A 19,818-nucleotide genomic window follows, 5' to 3' on the forward strand; every position below is an offset into this window, starting at 1 on the left:
ATGTCACTGGGCAGGATGTTATAGGAAGGGGTCTGAAGTAGAATTTTTACACTAATCATTTAACAGAAATACTAGTAACTTCAATGTCAGCATTAACAAAGCATTGTCAGTTGGACCAATTGTTATTACACAGCAGGAATGCAGTCTGTACTTGATACTGATACTGTAAGAAAGACAATCAGTGGCTAACAGCAAAAGTGCACTGTAGAGCAGCTCAAAGGAGACCTGATGTAACAAAGCCAATGGTGTGGTAACAGGGACTGAACTCAAAATCGTTACTTTTTTTTTTTTTGCCAGCAAAATGCAACAACGTTTGCCATGTCGGAATAATGTAAATTATCATCCTTGTGGCGTTTCCCAATGGGGGGATCATGCTTCGGTTTCTGTATTTTTATGCGGCCATCTCATTCATGGAAATGGGAGAAGCAACTTTCAAGGTGATAAAAATCTCAGTGATTTAAAAGGACTTATCTCCAGCAATTCTGAAGGTACCTGAAATCTTTCTGGAAAGATCAAGGGATTCAAATCCACCAAAACCAAAATGCTACTGAAAATTACAAGTAATGAAACAAAAGAAAGTACTGAATTCATTGAAAAAAATGAGTAGCAATATCTCTAGTCTCTGAAATACAGCTCTAATGCCTGATGCTTTGAACCATGTTACCGGCATTCTCTTCTCCTAAAACATCTTTTGTAATTACGGTTGAAATGAGGAAAAAAAAAAATAATTCCAGTTAAGGAATTATTTCCACAATATCCCTTCCAAGTAAATACCTAAGGGTTTGACCACCCAGATTCAAGTATTTTATTACGTTGAAGTTTTGGAGGACAGCACATATGACAGGCAGAATGCCTGAAGTCAGCTTTAAAAGGTTCAGGTGTGTTGGCACTAAAGAAAGCAGACTGGTCCCAGTACAAGACTGCACACCAGAAGTCTTTATTATCATGTGACAAAGATTCCCTCTGCATCTTTAAATACACCATTCATCCACCTCAGTTTCCAAAGATTAAAGTAGAACAGTTAATCCTATGTGATATCTAAATAGCTTCAAAATTGTTGGGTTAAAAAACCCTAACAAACACAAACCCAGCCATAATTGTAATAAGCCTGAACAACTGTATTGAATGTGACAGCCCATTTATACTAGGAGTAGCAATTTCACTTAGCCAGGGCAGGACCGGTTCTGAGTAAATGCTTCTGCTCCCTAGCTGCCACTGCAGAGATGGGAGAAACAGAGAGGTGGCAGGTGCCCAAGCACACAGTCCTGAACTTCAGAAATAGCCCACATGTCACACCAGAGGCAGATGTAAATTAGAAAAATGTACGCACTCAACACTATGTCTGATGGATTCAGAACAACTAAAGGACACATCACAGGCACACGGATGTTGTTCCACAAGAGCAGCTGTGGTTCCAACAGACCAAGTAGTATGCCATAGTGGACTTAGGAGAAACTGAAGTGTGCAGACATTTGGAGTGCTGCCAGCTGAGCTGAACTCTGCAGAGTTGCACTTCTGCAGACTCAAGCTGGCCCCACAAGTCATACAGTCATGTTAATGTATCTGTGTATGCTTTTGAGATCTAATAGACTCAAAAGACCTGTATAAAATTAATATTAATTTGAAACTACACAGAGCAAAGCTACAATGTCACATGAAAATGTAAAATGCGTGCTTGTAAGCAGATGAGTAATATACTTTGCCAAATCTCATTTACTCGCCACTATATTAAAAATAATTAACGATGACTGGGGGGGGGAGGACAGGGACAACAACAAAACCAGTGTCTATACTTCTGAATCCATTCAACTATCAAGAAAGCCTCAACTTCTAATTAAAAACAAATTTCAGTTTTTATCTAGCATCATTGCCGGAAGAGCCTTGGAAAAAACCTCCCAAGGTTCCTCCAAAACACTCAAATACTGGAGGCAAAGAACCAGCAAATGTTAAATAGCCACAGTTCAAAGTCAGTCTCAGGATATTTTTAGGATGAGCTGATTTTTGAACACTAAGGTGGCAATGCTGCCTTTACTCCTCTGAACTAGCTTTTGCATTGCAGTGCTTTTTAGGCACTGCCTTTTCCTACTCTTAAAACCAATTGTTTACTTGTACAGCAATCAAATACACACTTTAAAATACTTTCTGCTGATACAGTATTGTTGCATATAATTGTTAATGACTGACCCTTCAGACAGCCTGTTTCACATCTTTGTACAGCTACCTTCAACAAACATTTCACTCCTGGTATTAAGCTCAATGACTGCAGTCAACCAAACATGCAGAAAAATAGTTCAGCCGGGTGTGTGTTCTTTACTTCAATTAAACTCACACAGTTGGATGCCTACTGTTGCCAAACCAGTAATATAATTTATACATTATAGTCCAAACAGTAAAACTACACTAAAAGTCATTTAACAATATTTATAACACCATAAAATAGAGTGTTAAAATATATGAACTGCAATATGTACCAAAATTATAAAATTTGTTTCTCATCATCAGTGATTAAAACCAGGATCATTGCTCTAGCTTCAATACTCACAACCCTGGTGACAGATTAGAATTCAAATCTTAATGATCAATTTACAATTAACAAGATAGAAGTGAAACAAATTAAACCAACCATTATATGTAACGAGACCCAATGGACTCCCATTGTTCCTCTTAATTACAAAACGCAAATCACAAATACACAGTGGGTAGTGTTAAGCATTAATCTACAACCTAGAAACTCAGACAGTGACAATCAGAGGGGAAAAAAAAGAATGAAACAGAAGAAATCAACAAAGGACTATATTTTTAAACATGCCTACGCATACAGAAACCTTCTCAGACACTATCTTCTTTCTGCACAGCTTGAGGGGTTTATAATTTGTCTGACATTGTCTTTCTGAAGCTTTTCTAATCCTGTACAGGGGCTAGCTCACAAAAAAGGTTCCTGCTTATGTAGAAACAAGAAGACTTCAGTTTAGATTTCTCAGAAAACCTGTATTAAATATAAAAATATACGTGCAATTCAGAGGCATCCCACTGAAATTGTGCAAATATATAGTTGTCATAGATAAATTTGAAATGCCTCATATTACAAATGGGCCCTTTACTTCCCATTAAAACCCCCAAATTTTATATCAACTCACTTGTGCTTCTGTTATTTAAAAAAAGCTTGAGTATTTTACCAATTAAATAATGATACTGCTAGTATACAGTTATTGCTTAACCACATGGAAACTAAGGCACAAAGACTCTAGAGGTATAGCAAGAAAATACATGCCTAGGTCCAAAATCCAGTTTATGGTAAGGCAGAAGACATGGAAAAAATATTTTCCATGCAAATATGGCACACTGCTGCTTCATGATCTGCTTTTATTAATGTACATGAGGATGAAGTTATAAAATCTTCTAAAAATGATTACTTTTTTCAATTTTTTTCCATTTTTTTTTAGGACAAAGCTACAGCATTCTGTCCCAGAACTGTGGTTTTACACTACATCCACTGACATTGAGCATGAAAGTTGCCTTTCGGAGGGATGCTACTGAAAGATACACACTGCATTTGAGACACACATATCATGCATTTAAAACTTCAGTAAAGTAATTTTCTGCATCTGGTCACATCACATTTTGAAGCCATCTATTGGTTTACCATTCCCCACCATCTCCAGTTCCACCTTTCTATTCTCATTTTCCCACGTTATCTTTATCCCTACCTATTTCTCCATTCTTGTTACTGACTGCAGCAGCTCCCACTCCAATGAAGGCAAGCTCAAGCTATTTTAGGGCCACTTCTCAGAACTCTTTTCATACGTTCTTCCATACTGTTTCTTGCGCAAAATACACCACTTTCTGGAGATCCAAGAGGGCTTTTTTTCCCCATTTCAGGTTCTTGACATAGTCAGCTAATGCTGCTAGGTGGAGAAACACTTGGCAATCTCTGGTATTTATTTTCAGAGAATAATGTGTTTTCACAGTATGTTTTCTGTCTTTCCTTCATCCTTTTACAGTTACTAGTCTGTGACTGTGAGCTCTAGCAACAAAGTCTGTGTGCATTTTTATTGCTGGAATAATAATATGATTTGAATCTATTTAGATTTTGTATTACTTTAGCAGAGGAGCCTTGCATTTTCAGAAGAAAAATTCTGTTTGCTTCTCTCTCCAGTATCCATCACAACATTTACAGGGGAAGATCGCTTACATTTCCTTAAGTTTCTCATTTTTTCCCCCAAACATTCTGGATGGGATTCATCTCCCAACTTCAGCCACTTAACAGCTAGTCAACACTTTATATTCAGTGGAAAGTAGGATGGGCAGTGGAGGCAGTACCTGTGGGAAGCATCATATATTTTATATATGAGATATATTTATATAAAATATATACATACGTGTGTGTATATATATAATTCCCTTTTGACCATTCCTGGAAACAGGATACTGCAATGAGCTATCTCCCTGAAAGAGTGTTGCCCCTGTTATGTTACCTCAACAGAATGATTAAATCTGCCTAATACAAGAAGAATCCTATCTTGAAAATTAATTTTATGTCTTTGCTGAGTGTTTTCCTTGCTTCACATAAGCCATGCGAGATGATCCTTGCCTTAATTACCAAATTCAGTTTGCATGAAAATTACAGAAGTTGCAAAATGCCAACTCCCCACTTAAAGTCCTATTAATTACGTTAAATATGAACCCTGAAGAAAGTTTCAACTGAGGCTGTCTTCACACTTAAAAATGTAAAATCAAATTATTTACTGGTATAGCACTAAAAAATTATTCTTCTTAAGGTAGCCCTGTCCTGTAGAACTTTTAAATAGATACCCTCATACTTTTGGATTTATTTAAACCAATTATTGCTTCCAGGTTTCATTCTATTCCTGAATTTTTAATGGCTTTGTATATAGATCTGCTATTGATTTTAACAAGAACATCACATAACAAGCAGCAGCACAACCAGAGCTTCAATGACTAGCAATTTTGATGACAATTATTTCAGAGATAATTATTCAGTGTGTAGTATTGTGAATGGAGCTTTAAGTAAATAATTAAAACAACAGTTTTAAGAACTTCAAATATTTAGTATTTTTCATATCATTTCAGATGAACTCAAATTGTAGCTTTGTTAACAATTTTCCACTCTTCACTTTAAGAATATGAGCAGCAATAAGAAAATAGTATATAATTTTTTGCATTGGAATTGTCTCAGAAATTTGAAGTAATAGCCAGAAATATAATCTGAAAAGTGGAAAATTAGAATTACCCTGGATAAAAATCTATCCATGTTTCGTAAGTGGTGTATATTCTACTGACATGATACCCAAGACAAGTGGAATAATAGTAAATATTAAATCACATACACAAAAAAAAAAAATGAAGCACATCCTAATGATGAAAGGGACAGAACAAGAAAAAAAATACTAACCTGTATTTTTCTGACATTTGCTTCAACTTCCTTGCCAACATACAATATTCTTCCTTTAATTTTCCTATGAATGCATTCTGGGAGGTCAGCAATGAATCCAGTTCATTTACTAGAAATCGTAAAATTATAAAAATTATTTTGCAATGATATAAATTTGTAGATAATTTATAAAAAAAATTATATATTCTCAATTTCTTTCCTCTAGATCCTTATGGGTTTTGGTGTCGTGTTTTTTTTAAATTTCAACTGCTTGGACATGGAATAATGACATCAACATTAACCAAATAAAGGCTCTATGTCAGAATAAGCTAAAGTGTTAAAGCAATGTTGCCACTGAATCTGGTCTTGTGCGAAGAATCATCATAAAGACTACATAGCTAATCTGGTGGTTTTGCTTTTTAGCTGCAAGTTCATTGACGTTTCTGGGAGGAATAAAATTGGCAAGCCACGTCTTCGCAGCCTTTTGCTTGCTTAACTGGTGCAGAGGATACACTGGCAACCCAAACACTCACACTGTAGACTCATTTCATTCTCTACTTAAAAAAAAGTTATTTTATTTACTGGGTCCTGTACTTACTATGATTAATGCATTTTTTTCTCTTTAATGATAAGATATAAATTATTGTCCAGTGACAGTTGCAGTGAAACCATTTTATAAATTAATTTTCAGTTACTATTGTTTTGGGTTGCACCAAAACTCTTTTGCATATTTATTCTTTCAAAAGGAAGCTATTGCAAAATTATGTTTCTTGATTTCTGCTTTTAAAATCAGAGGAAGAGAGACCACTGTTACCCAAATTCCTTGTATGTGTGTAGGATCATAATGCACAAGGGTTTCTTTATGTACATAATAAATAATTATCATTTTCAAGTCCTTCTAATCCTACTAGAGATACATAAAAACAAACTCAGCCGTAAGGTTGTTTCATTTTTCCATACTGGGACAATTTATGCACCAGAAGGTTAAATTACACATCTCTTGTGCAAAATTACATTTGGTCATATGCAGATGTGCTGGCTAGAGTAGGGGAAAATGATTCGGATTGTTTCTTTTCTTTTCCTACTGTGTAGACAGCAGCCATAATGTAGCTGTTTGCATTCCCTGAACACATGGAAAGGTCCTCTAGTACTGTGACAATGCTGCAAAAAAGGCAGAAAATCAGATGGCAGATGTCAATGTGCCTGCTACCTCAGGTATTATCTGACACTGCTTAGAATTAATGTACGTGACATCATATTTCTAAAGATATTACAGGACTGGTGGGTAAAAATTACATTTTATTAAACATATGAATATATTATGTACCATAAGAGCTGAAGCTCCTCCTCCTTTCCATGCTCAGGGGTTAGAGATTTCCTCTCTAAAAATATTTTTTTTTGTTTTGTTTAGAATATGTACCTTTTTAATGTTGTTGGCATACTACTCCACAATAACAAAAGGCTTTTTTTTGTTTGATTGGAGAACCTGTTTTCCTTCCAGATTAAAGGTTAGAAGTTATTGATCAGCTAAGTCAACGCAATGAAGTCTCCTGTTATGAGAACCTGAAGTATGCAAGGGATTAAACATCTTTCTTTTAGATTGAGGGTGTGTATGTGGAGGGGCACATGGTAATGCTAAAAATGTTTGAGGCTGCAAAGATTAAATAAAGGAACGTATCAATTTGGAGCCAGTGAATTACATCCAGCTGCGACAGTGAATTAAGAACCGATTAATGGCTAAAGCTTTTCTCCAGTTTGGATGCCGAAGCAAACTCATTAAGCTTTTAGAGTAGCTATAATGTGTGTACTGTGGGAACTGTTCAATGCTATTCAGGAGACTTTAACTGTAAGCTCAGAGCATTTCCCGCAGAGCTTCTGATGCTATTTTCTTTATATAACATGTGTGCCTGAAAATCCAGCCAAAAACAAGCCCTTTGTTTTTCTACTTTGTTGTGGTCTCTCTCAGCTTTACGTTTCTTGAACACAGGTAAATAAACTCATAATCCAGATGGTGCAACAGATGTGAGAGCAGCACTCTGAAATCAACAGACAGTGGGCAATACTTTCCATTTTCTCTTTTAAACGCTAACTAATATGTAATTCGGAATCTCCGGTGTAGTTAGCATCTGCTCCCTTCGGCCAGCCAAAGGTTACAGGTGTTCCTGATGTCATTTCACAGTAAGGCGTGGGCCTGGCTTGTGAGTGAGTGCCCAGGCTCTAATCTTTCCCTACCACCTACCAGTTTTCTCATGCTGGGCCTCCATTTGCTGCATCTTCTGTGTCAGCTCCTGCTCTCTTTGCTGGGCCTGAAGGGCTTGGGCCTTTGCTTCATTGCTAATGCTCTGCTCAATGCTCTCTTTCTTCAATCTATTTAAAAACAAAAAAAGGAAATAAAGAAAACCAAACCTCATATACTGAAGATGATAAATTAAAATGGCAATTAATAATAACAAAAAAAAAAACTGGCCTAGCTTTTCACATTAAACATTCCCCTCCTACTTCATGTTATACAAACTGACCTTTCTCTTACAATGTCAAACATTCTCCAGTGACTAGCAGAAAATAGATAAAAACATATGATCAATTTCCTGAGCAAAAATTAGCTTTCAGACAAAAATACAATTTTATATTTAGAAATTTGAAACATGGCCTGTTTCATAAAGAAGTGCCCCAACAACCACTTTGCACTGAACAGATTTTTTGCATTTTCTTTTAAATGTTATTTATTTAACTTTGCACTGAAGCTTAGGGACCTGACCCTGAGATGGACTGGTTCCCAGTGAACCAGCAGGAGATAAGTCAATGGGAGCGACTGCCACAGTGCTCATAATACAGCTACTCTGAAAGCTTAATGAGTTTTTTTAAGCAACCAAACAAGTTTTAACTATTAATTTATGTAAATAAGAGATGAACGCATCCATTACAATAGAGAAGACTGTTAGCACCACACAGGCCCAGCCCCTTGTGGTTCTGCTCACAGGGGGTTGTACAAGAAGGTCTAAAGCCCAGTACTATTATCGAAGTACACAGGCAAGAGAGCAATTTACTTGACCAGATATGCAAGATGGGGCAATCTACTCCTGAGGCAAAACAAATGCTAGACTACCACACTCCATTGAAGCATTTTATTTAATGCAAGCCAAGCAAAAACAGCATGGAAAATAACATCCTCCCCCCCCAAATATATGCATATAAATGAGAAAAGGTCCTAAACTGCAAACTCATATCTAGACTTTCCCAATGGTTGGGAATATTTATCTGGTGCACGTTAGGATCCAGATTGAAAATTTCAGAGAGTTCACAATTCAATATTAATCTCTAGATTTTAAATTGTACATATATGCACACACTTTCCTACTGAAAATACCTTGGGATAGGTTTCAGTAAAGTCTCCTAAACATGTTGGCTTATTCTAGGGATAATACCTATTCCAGGGGACTACAAAACAGAACATTGGCATAGATCATGTAAGGATAAAGCCACATCTCATGTGGTTGCTGCACTTAACCTTTGGATTGGTGCCTAATAACCCATCTGAGATATTGCAATATCTCAGCATGACACACACAATGTTAAATCTTCTCTCTTAAATTTACCCCAAAGCAATACAAATGGTGGGTCACATTACACTAATTCCTGGTCCTGATGTTGCAAGCCCTACCTTAGGCAAAACTCCCTTTGAAATCACAGGCAGGTTTTTTTTTGAGGTAAGACTGAGAATGATTTGACAAAGAGAATACATTTAGAAAGCAAGAATACTACAGCATTAAGGAAAGAAGAGCACATTTTTGAAGGACGTTTCATACACTGAATTGCACTTTATCACATTCTCCAAATTGCTTTGTAACCATATTGGGGCTATCCTAAGGAGTGATGCTTTCATCACTTCCCAAGCGTAAGCTCCAAACATGGAAAGCACTATGGAAAAATCTTTACATATTTGCTGGGAACCAGATTATTTAAACCCCTTTCAAACATCATTTGACTTTCAGACAGCTGTCATGAGCACTGGACTGCTCAAAAAACCACACCAGCACCTAACACATCCCCCAGATACTTTCAGCTAAAGAAAGTGGCAGTAGCACAGTATTTTATTTAATAGTGTCTCATGTGAGATGGCTGTGTGCAGTTGGGTGCTGTGCTATCCTGTGGCACACAGCTGGCTGACTAGCTTTCTGCTGGGGGTAGCCTTCAGCATGTATCAAGCTTCCCAGCTCAAGGCAAGCCTCTAAAGGTCTATTCCTCAGTGCTAGGGTCTCTCCTGTCAAACACATGCTAACACATGCTAATGGGAAACACGCTCTTGTTTGGACCCCTCTAAAAAAGCCACTCACCTGTGCTACTTACTAGAGCAAACCGGCAGGAGCTCAGAAACCATGGATGCATGGTGAGTTCCCTATGGCTAAAGTGTGTATGGGGCGGGTGAAAAGAGATGAGTTTATATAGTGGATAAAAGCTCAACTATAAGACTAGGAAAACACCGGTAAGTCTTACATAGAAGGGTAGCTGACTAGTCTTGATTAGCACGTACTAAAAATTAGGATTGAGACATATCCAGTGCCACAGAAAGCAATACCTGAGGTGCTCAGGGCTGCTGAGGAATGAAAAAGTTTCCTGGAGACAAAGCTGTCTAAACTGCATGCAAGTCTTTCACCCACACCTTGAGTTGACACCTTCCCTGCTCGCTAAGTTCAAACTCTCTGCCCTCCTACGGAAAATTCCCCAACACACTCTACATAAACAGGGAGACAAAAGTCCCAGACCAACAACAAAAACCCTATCATGGTCAAAACACAGGGAAGGCAGCCCAAGAGATTTCAGGAACTATCAGTAACATTCCTGCTACAACCAGCAAATACTGCAGGAGTTTTAGAAGGTTTGACACTGGCTGCTTATTTGCAATTACTCTGAATTGTGACAGAAGTTGAGCTTGACTTAAGAAAAACGAAAACTGGACTAAAATGGACTGTAGACAGAAGGAAACAATTATACCCTTCCAGCATTAATGTGAAGATATCAGAAGTTTCCTCTTACAAAACCTCCATAATTTCTCACGTTGACTAAAGGAAAGCACAGAAACAACAAAAGCAAAGCAAGAACAGCCTAATTTTGATGACACAGGCAAGATCTAAATCAGAAATAGAAATGACAGCTAAAGATTAATTGTACCAGAACTTTTAAAAGCATCTATAGACATTAAAAAAAGGGAGACAGTAGTTAAACTGCACCACCTTTTCTCTGCTGGAATGCAAACACTGAAACAGAGACAGTAGCAAAAATTATAATTCTTTCACACAGTACCCCTTGTAAAATGAAGGCCTGAGTTTGGATAGACTGGATTTGGCCATTACATTGATCAGTTTTACTAAAGCAGAAGCAATGAACTCATGGTGACTTCCATTTTCTCCGTAAAGTCAGAAGCACCCAAAAAATCATTCACATGGAGGCAAATTCAAACTCTCCTTGATCCCTGCTCTGAGGCGCATGTTTTCCACAGTGATTTTCTTTCTAAGCACGGATTGCTTTGAGCCTGAGTTACAGCTGTCAAGAGCAGTCTACTTTGCTAACTTGTTCACATATCTCAAAGAACTGGATATTTAACAGAACTGGAAAGCTAACATAAAAGCATGCTGGCTGAATTTAAGCCACCAAATTTAATAATAAAACCCACTGGCAAACCTTTCCCACCACTAACAAATAAAAGCCGGATCACAGATCCATTTTCAGTACCGTGCAAATGTTCTACTTTTTGCAGTAAAGAATAAGGAAGGATGAAAAGAGTAGTGATGTGAAAGACGTTTGGCATAAATAATTTGTTGATTTTTGACAGTGAAAGAACAGAACTTAAGACTGATAAAACTTTGTGTTTCACAACACAATATTAATAGTAAGCATTTCTGCAAGTGTCTTTTTGCTTTGCTAACAGTAAAAATACAAAATGAAATAATACAGGATGAGTTTCAAAGTAGAATCAGGCCTCTGACTGGAGGCTGGCAGTAAGTTTTCTAACAGAGTAACTACGATGTGAAACAACCATGCTTTCTATATTGACTATTTGATTTTTCCATGAGATCAACATGTGGCATTTTGTAAAAAGCTAATGGATCCATTAGTAAGGACTATGAACTCAATTGGACAAATTAAAATACTCTAGCAGTTATCTCAGTTCAGTGGCACATAAGAGGTTATCATAACCTTACTTTTGACAGGTTTACTGTTTATTAATTACAGTTAAAAATGTAATATATTTTAGACTTCCATATACACTTACTTTAAACTGGACTTCATAAATTACTAAGAACTAGTTGGCATTTAGTGTTCCCAACGTTTCAGGTATCTGAACTAACAAAGAACTGTTGGTCTAAATAATGACCAGGCCTGAAACTCAAGCACCAACACTCATACTTGGGCAGCAAGAAGACCGGTTGAGTTTTCTAACACTGATACTTTCAGTACATGCCTCAGTGGTCAAGCACAGATCTCTTTCCTAGCTCATATGTAGCCAAGTGGGCCATCACCGTGGACTACTGCACAACAAAACCTTGGAAGAGGGAAAGCACTCAGCTGAGGCCTCCCTCAGCTCTTTCAGAGGAAATGGGCCTTCACTCCCAGTATTTTTGAAAATAAATGTGTAGCACAAGCTTCTTCATACCAAACTGAAAAACAGTTTTGGGAATGTACCCAAGCACTTAATTCCCAGTACCTTTAACAAAATTTGGCCTGGGGGCACACAAATCAATTATAACACTTGAAAATAGGACTTGAAACCCTACTAGAAACCATAAAGATTTAACCAGTAACTTTGGGTACAAAGGCTCAGCTATATTTTATTCAGTCTACTTTGAAATCTTTCCATGATACAGGCCTAGTGGACTGTCCATTACACACAGCTTTCTAAGCCACCTTAGTACATGTTGATATTCTTATTTCAGCTACAAGTGTTGAGGGAAAAATGAAAAATCAGAATATATCCTTACAGACAGGAAAAAGCCCCCAGCAAACCCCCAAACAGTATTCATGGTAAACCCCAAACCAAATCCACCCCCCTCCCCCCTCAAAAAAAAAAATACCAAACCCAAAACAACAGAAACAAGAGATCACAATACCTACCTTATTCTTTAAGGGTAAACATGAGAAAAATGTTTGTACTCTCTTACTTTACTATCAGTAAGTATTCAAATACTACAATGATAAAGATCATAAAAGAATGTATCTAGAATAAGATCATATGTTGGGCACTGCAGTATCTTCAACTATTTATAATGGAGTATGTATTTACAGAGTTTTCTCTTATGCTATCTGAAGTCTTAATCTGAAGTCTTAATATTTTCAAACATTTAGATAAGGAACTAGGACACAGTAAGTCTCCAAATTCCACAGGTAAACAAATAAATACTGGTTTTAAGTGTAGCTATGATTCAAAATTCTTGATTTCCACATCTTCTAAATTAACAGAGCTGTAGAGCATGTACCTTGCTGATACGTTTGGATCAACTCTATAATAGGACTCAGGGTTACGAGATTTCTCCCTTCCCCTTAAGCCAGGTTTCTAGGGATCTTTTGCTTAGCGTTAGTTGTTTGGTTAATTTCCTTTGTAACGCCGACATATCTTCATCAAATAGGCCCTTGTTAATGCCTAGGATTGCTACGACTGAGGACATAGCTGGACAGTGTTTCCTAGTTTTCTCTTACAAAACACTACAGATTTTTTGGCACCTGATTTTTTGTAATAAAGGTTTTGATTTTTTCTGTGCATCTGTAAATGCATGTTTGCATTTACAGCATGTTTGGACTGGCTGGATTTTACAGCTCATGGTGCTTTCATAGGGCAGAAGGAGAGGCATAAAGTGAACGTTATTATGCTAAAAAAAAAATCAAAAAAGACGCACACATGCATGCTTGTGCATGACTCGTGTAGAGATACCTTTTAAAAGCATCGTGATCAGGTCATTTCTTTAAACCTCTCCAAGGAGCTGAAAAATTGCCCTTCCTGTATCCCATTGTGGGAATTACCCACTGAGTTGCTCTTCATGACTGTTTCTGGTAGCTGACTGGATGCTGATTCGGGAGCTGGCTGCCAGGTCTTCTCAGTGGAAAGCACAAGTTTCTGGAAACTGCCCTAGCCAGCACACTGTGCTTGGTAAGCTTCAGTACAATCTACATTTGCACGGTCAAATTTTGCAGACACCTAATTATTAATTCAATTGGTAGAATTGGAGGGCTGCACCATTGTTGAGGATGCGTGTGGTCCTGTTTGTGAGAAAACGCGTCAAAAACCAAAACATGATAAAAAACACCACAGTTTTTGTTTTTATAGTATAAGGTGCTTAGTTACATTAATTGAGAGATACAGAGTTTCCTAAAATAATGAAATGTCAGACTTTTCTTCTCATAACCATGTGAAGCAGAAGCTACTACAAGCAATTAGAAAAGTTATGTAAAGGTCAAGCATTTAAAAGTGGTACAAAATTAAGGCTTTGAATTGATTCAGCTCTTTAAATACGGATCTAGAAAGAAGATGCTACAGAAATAACTGTAAAGTACAAATATCTTTGAAGTTAATGAACCAAACAAGCAAAACTTTTTAACCCTACCTGAGATAAAAGACTGGGAAATACATCTCTGCCAGTCTACTACTATTTCACAAGAACACTTCAAAAATACTTGTGGGGAGAAACCAAGATTAAGCTCTGCCTCCATTTCCAGCTCTGGCAAGAGTCTAACTACAATTATTTGACAAATTAGCTTAAAACTGTTTTCCCCACAATGCAAATAACAACCCAACTCTATCCCTATTCCCAGAATCCAAATGATGTCAACTGTTTATATACTACCTTGTATTTTTTCCTGGGAATTTCAATTTTGTTGAAATGAAAATCATTGCATATGACTTTCTTGTTACCACGGATTTTATTTTTTTCCCAGCTTTCTTTGCTTAGAATGCAGCTACGCCATTGGAACCACCTTATAACTTTTATATATATATATGTATTTTACATAATATTAGGAGGTCTACAGAAATAATAAAACACTAAGTCTAAAACTCCCACTTTGCCCTTTGTCGTGGTTTAAACCCAGTCAGGTAACTCGTTCACTCACTCCCCCCCTTCTTTCCCTCCCCCTACTCCCACAGGGATGGAGAGGAGAATCGAAAAGAATGCAACTCCCACGGGTTGAGATAAGAACAGTTTAGTAACTAAGGTATAACACAAACCACTACTGCTACCACCAATAATAACAATGATAAAGGAAATAACAAGGGAAGAGAATACATCACCTCACCACCAGCCAACCGATAACTCGCCCCCCCCAGCCCGACCAAGCACCGACCCATACCTCCTCCAACCCCGCAGTCTCCCAGTCCTTCCGGCTAACTCCCAGTTACCTCCTGGGCATGACTTGCTGTGGTATGGAATACCTCTTTGGCTAGCTTGGGTCAGGTGTCCTGTCTCTGCTTCCTCCCGGCTTCCCCTTCCCCCTGGCAGAGCATGAGGCTCACAAAGTCCTTGGCCAAACCAAAACATCATTGTTCTCAGCTCTGTTCCCGAGCTGAAAGTCAAAACACTGCACTGCACCAGCTACCAAGAAGGAGAAAAATGACTGCTACTGCTGAACCCAGGACACCCTTAAACCTGGAGGCACCAGAAGATAATTATGTATTAATGCCTGCATGTGAAAAAGATTCCTACTCTGTTAGTATTTGTTGTGCTTAAGAACCACTTCAAAACTATCACTAACTGGAGATATTGAAGGGCATGAGAAATATGAAAAGTTGTACTGGTATGGGAACCAAGAGACATAGAGTGTTACTCCTATTTAAGTTTGTGTGATATAAAGAATCTTGAACGTAGTTAACTGGTGTATATACATAACTGATGGTATATTCCACCTCTACTGCTGTCTACTTGGTCTTAACAAAATGAAAGGACTGAACTTCTTACTTTAAATTCAGCATAAAAGAGAATTTACAAACACCTAGCCTATAGGATGATTTTATTTTTCTGGTGTTATGCCTTTAAGATACATACAGAAAAATACCAGTTCCTCAAGGTAGACAGTAACAACTTTTCAGCCTGGATAGATCTCTGTATACTAAGTCACAGACAAATATCATCATTAACTGCTCTCTATTTCATTCTTAGAGAAGAAAAAAAAAAAAGGGTCTCTAACAGTACCTAACATCTCACGTTAGGTCAAATATACTGACTTGGAAAACCAAATCTAATTTTTCTAGCGTATCTATAAGCCTTACCAGCATGATACATACCTTGTAAGTAAACAGCCATCCTGCAGTGGTTATTGCCATCAGATTGTGAACTGTTTGGCTGATAAGGCCCCTACAGAAACAGACAACTAAATACAGAATGGAAATTGCATGGGAAGATGCAACATGAGAAGAATTTTTAGTATGTAGCCCTTAAGCTCTTCACAGTGTTGCACCCTTTTCTCTGGAGTATCCTTTGTGCCACAAACAACTTTTAAAACGGCTGACTATTGAAATTTTTGCTTCCCATACAAGATTCTTACATTTACTCTGTATACACAAAGTTGTTTTAATTATTTTTACTATATTTAAAATAAAGGAGTAATTTTCTTGACTTTTCGTGATTCCTGAATTTGGCACCAGCTGTCCCTTACAATGCAGCTTCAGGACAGACTTAAGCCAGCCTACTGTGACATTGCCAGTATAAGGTGCAGTCCCTCTTTTCATCCTCTTATAATTAGCACTCATGCAACTTACTCTGCAAGTGCAAATGATTGGTTTTCAAACTGATTAACTCCCTGAACCACCTGATCATACAGGTGCCTGTCTTCCAGTGTCTCCACAAGCAAAAGCCTGGCAATATGTGGCCAAATATAGCCACATACTACCACTCCAGGGATTTGCCTTTTCAGCAGAAGCCGAGACTTTAGACCAGCTTCAAACAACTGTTACTCTGTGCTCCAAGGCCCAGCTTGTTAATACAGCAACTCCAACTGTCAGGCTCCCACCTTTGAATCAAAAAATGATGCAGCTAAATGATGCAGAGACCTGATCTGCTCTGAACTCACCCTGCCAATTTACATTTGCTCAAAAAACCAGTATTTTTGGTACGTTAACCAGCAAGCTTTATGCTGAATCAGGTATCATCTGTCCTACTGCAGCTGGCATAAAGTCAGCACACACACTGCATTGCATGCTGTAGCTAATTCAAAAGGAAAGTGACTGTTCTCACACCTGATCCGAATCAGCTCAGCATAGCTGAATGATCCAGTAGATCACGGATGCACTATGAATGACTGCTGAACAGCCACCTACATTTTTCAGAGACATCAGGCTTAGAAACTCAACCTCCAATTAAGCTACCATAGGCCTGATACTTTTTGAGTTGTTAGCTCTCTCCAGCCACTGCTGAAGTGAGGAACAGTTCTTTCTGCCTCCAAAGGACCAAGCCTCGTATGAACAGCTTGGGAAGAAGCAGAATAATTTAAGAATGCAGCATTCTTCAGGATTGAAAGACAATATTTGATTCTGAGGGAATTTGATCTGGAATAAGCTAGTCTTGTACCCCCATCCTACAGCGAGATACTGCGTATTCTAGCAAACTGACAAACTTGTGACCAAAAGCAAGACAGATGAGAAATCCTGTGCTAACATTACACTGTACTTGACTGCTGTCAATTTACTCTGGATATTACAGAAACACACCAGCAAAAGACATGTTTATGTACCCACATATCACAAGAGCTAGATATGAACAGGTGAGTTAAAAAATAAGAATCCAGCCTTATGTGCCTTTTATTGTTTTGGCCAACTGTGGCATCATTTTTGTATTACCCTGATTGTAACTGTCTGTACATGAGTATTAGAAATAATGGACAGGCAGTGTGACAGTTTAGGAGTTTGGAGATTTTTTTTAATTTTTTTTTTTTTTTTTTTTTTTGGTCAGGTTATAAATTTCTCTTCTTTATGCTGTCAGGAGTAAGGGAGAAACATATTTCAATAGCAACTTTAAAATGGAACTCACAAATTACTACCATTATGTTAAGTGCTAGATATCCCACTGTGCAGTTTTGCTTTGTGAATTTTTACCTTCTTCCATGCACACTTTTAGCCACTGATCGCACAGCCTTTCAGTGTTTTCTGCCTTTTCCTTTAAATAAACTGGCTCTGGCTCCTTCCATCTGGTTCCCCTTCCGTCAGCAACCCTGCACCTGTTCACACCTCCTCTCCTGTTGGATTCCACTGAACATTTCCTCCTCTGCCAGGGCTATTCTGGCACTCGCAACCTTTCTGTCATTCAATCCATCTGTCAGAAGTGAACTTTGTTTACTGCAAGCTTCTGCTTTCTTCCTCAAGAAGCAAAGCCCCTCAAGGTCATTGTCAAATGAACTGTCGGTGTGGATTTAAATCCACTTCTGCTAACCAGCAGCAGATGAAGTTCTTTACAGTCCTGTATTTGTGAAGATTGGTCTGGGGTATAGGAGAAATAATACAGCAGCAAAAGAACAGATTTTAATAATTTGTTAACTCCAACAACTAATGTGGTTTTCCTCATATACATGTATCTGTACATTCTTGCAAAGGCTAGCAGAATCTAAGAAAGGCTTCCAGAGCTATTAAGAGAAGTGGAAAAGGCTAATAAAAATATTACAAATAAAAGAATAAATGAAAGCTTCTGACTCTCACTCTACTCTAGCTCTAACACCATGTAACAAAGATACTGTCTAAAATTGTAAAGAGAAAATGGGAACAGCTGAGTAAGTTTACAGTAAAACCTTAAAGCAGCCAACAGCATTCACTGTAAATTATTTCATCTGCAGCATTTTTTTTTTTAAACTTACCTACTGATGTTTCAAGTGCAACACTATTTAAAGGGGAAAAAAATCCTGAATATTTTTTCCTGTTTTCAAGCCTTGTATAAAGCACATATGCAACTCTGTTAAAATAGTGCCTTCTACACTGAGACAAATTGTAAAGATTCTTTGTCAGGGCTGAGAGTAAATTCATATTGTCAAACAGGACACATTATTTTTAGCAATTCCTGTGCCCATATTTCTTTTCAGGAATACATTCTGATAACCACAAGCTCCTGAGTTATTAACTAACCTCCTCAACAATCTCATTCTTCTAAAATAAGAAACACCTTTCAATTTCACTTGGTATCCTTTAAAAAGAATAAAATCTTCAATGCGATTAAATACAGTACCAAAAAATGTTTCAAGTTTTGTAAGCAACTGTAACAAATCACTGATTTTATTACCCTTTTACAAAGAAATGAATTTAAAGTAAAGCTTTCTGGAAGCAAACCCAGGAGGTAATCCAATCTCATTAGCAGAAATGCAGTTATGTTAGGTCTGAATCTGGCTCTAATGAAAACTGCATTGACAAATACTGTACAAGTTTAGCTGAATAATAACTTAATACTGCTTATATGGGGATTAGTCCCTGCATTTGCAAAGGAATGTTTTCTGATGCTGTGATCGTCTTCCATCAGAAACTACATGCAGGTAAACAAAAGCACTGGCAATAGAAGAGGAACTCTGGAACAAAAAGAATATGCAGCGGTGTCCCACCCAACTATAGAGAGACATATCCCCCAGTTTGGTTTAAGCACTGTAGAAGGTGCGTGAACAAGGAGAAGCTAATCAACACCACTTGCTCCTATTTCTACAAAAATGTAGTTTGATACTCAAACCGCCCGGAATACGGGGGCAAGCAACAGTGGCATGCTATTATTCCTGCCACGCTGCCAGCACAGCCAGGGGAAGGAGGTCAGCCCTGTCAGGCAGCTGACAGCAGAGGCTGCGCTCATCTGCTCACTCAGGACAGGCATCTCCCAGCTCACGCGCTCCTCGTGACCAATCACTGGCACAAGGGCACTGAGCAAGGGGATGAGGAGAGCAGCCAGGCAGCCAAAGTTAGTGTGCTCAGGTGACTTTTTCCTCCTCCCTCCATTCATCAGCTACCTTCTCCAGAGATGACAACCTACAGGCTGATGCTCTTGAATGTCATGTTTGATGAAGTCCCCAGCTGAGGACCCTTTGGGTTCCCTGCTGAATTTTTTTCTAGGCAAGAATTTCAGGAGCAGAATCTTACACAGAAGAGAAAGGAGAAAAATAAATAAAAAAAGCCAAACCAGCAATCACCATGACTGCACAAAATAAACAACTTTGAATACAATTTTGAAAGCACAAAGCAGCTTCTAAAATTCTTTAAGTCCACAAATACCAAGTGCTGATGGTACATTTTAGCTTACTGTAAAAGCAAGCTTTCAGAGGTACTTGAGAAAAAAACCCTTAGAACAAGTCAAAAATAAAGATCAAAATCAGAATGATTCTTCCAGTAGCAAATTCAGCAAAAAACATCCAGCAGCCTTGAATACATGTGTCTGAAAGATTTCTACGGTTCAAAAAATAAATCATTATCCTGTTGTCATTAGTCA

General features: G+C 37.9%; 1 protein-coding gene across 1 annotated transcript in view; it reads right to left on the bottom strand.

Annotated features, from left to right (window-relative positions):
* Positions 1-19,818, bottom strand: part of SDCCAG8 (SHH signaling and ciliogenesis regulator SDCCAG8) — a 110,894-nt gene that overhangs the window by 39,414 nt on the left and 51,662 nt on the right. Inside the window, exons 14-15 of the mRNA XM_061471146.1 lie at positions 7,632-7,759; positions 5,414-5,522 (exon numbers count right to left, since the gene is read on the bottom strand). Of these exons, the coding sequence (XP_061327130.1) occupies positions 5,414-5,522; positions 7,632-7,759 (237 nt within the window). The remainder of the gene's footprint in view (positions 1-5,413; positions 5,523-7,631; positions 7,760-19,818) is intronic.

This window comes from Pezoporus flaviventris, unplaced genomic scaffold, assembly GCF_033815535.1.
Source record: "Pezoporus flaviventris isolate CSIRO_AGI_PZ_B2104156 unplaced genomic scaffold, CSIRO_AGI_Pfla_v1 ptg000066l, whole genome shotgun sequence".
Lineage (NCBI taxonomy): Eukaryota > Metazoa > Chordata > Aves > Psittaciformes > Psittacidae > Pezoporus > Pezoporus flaviventris.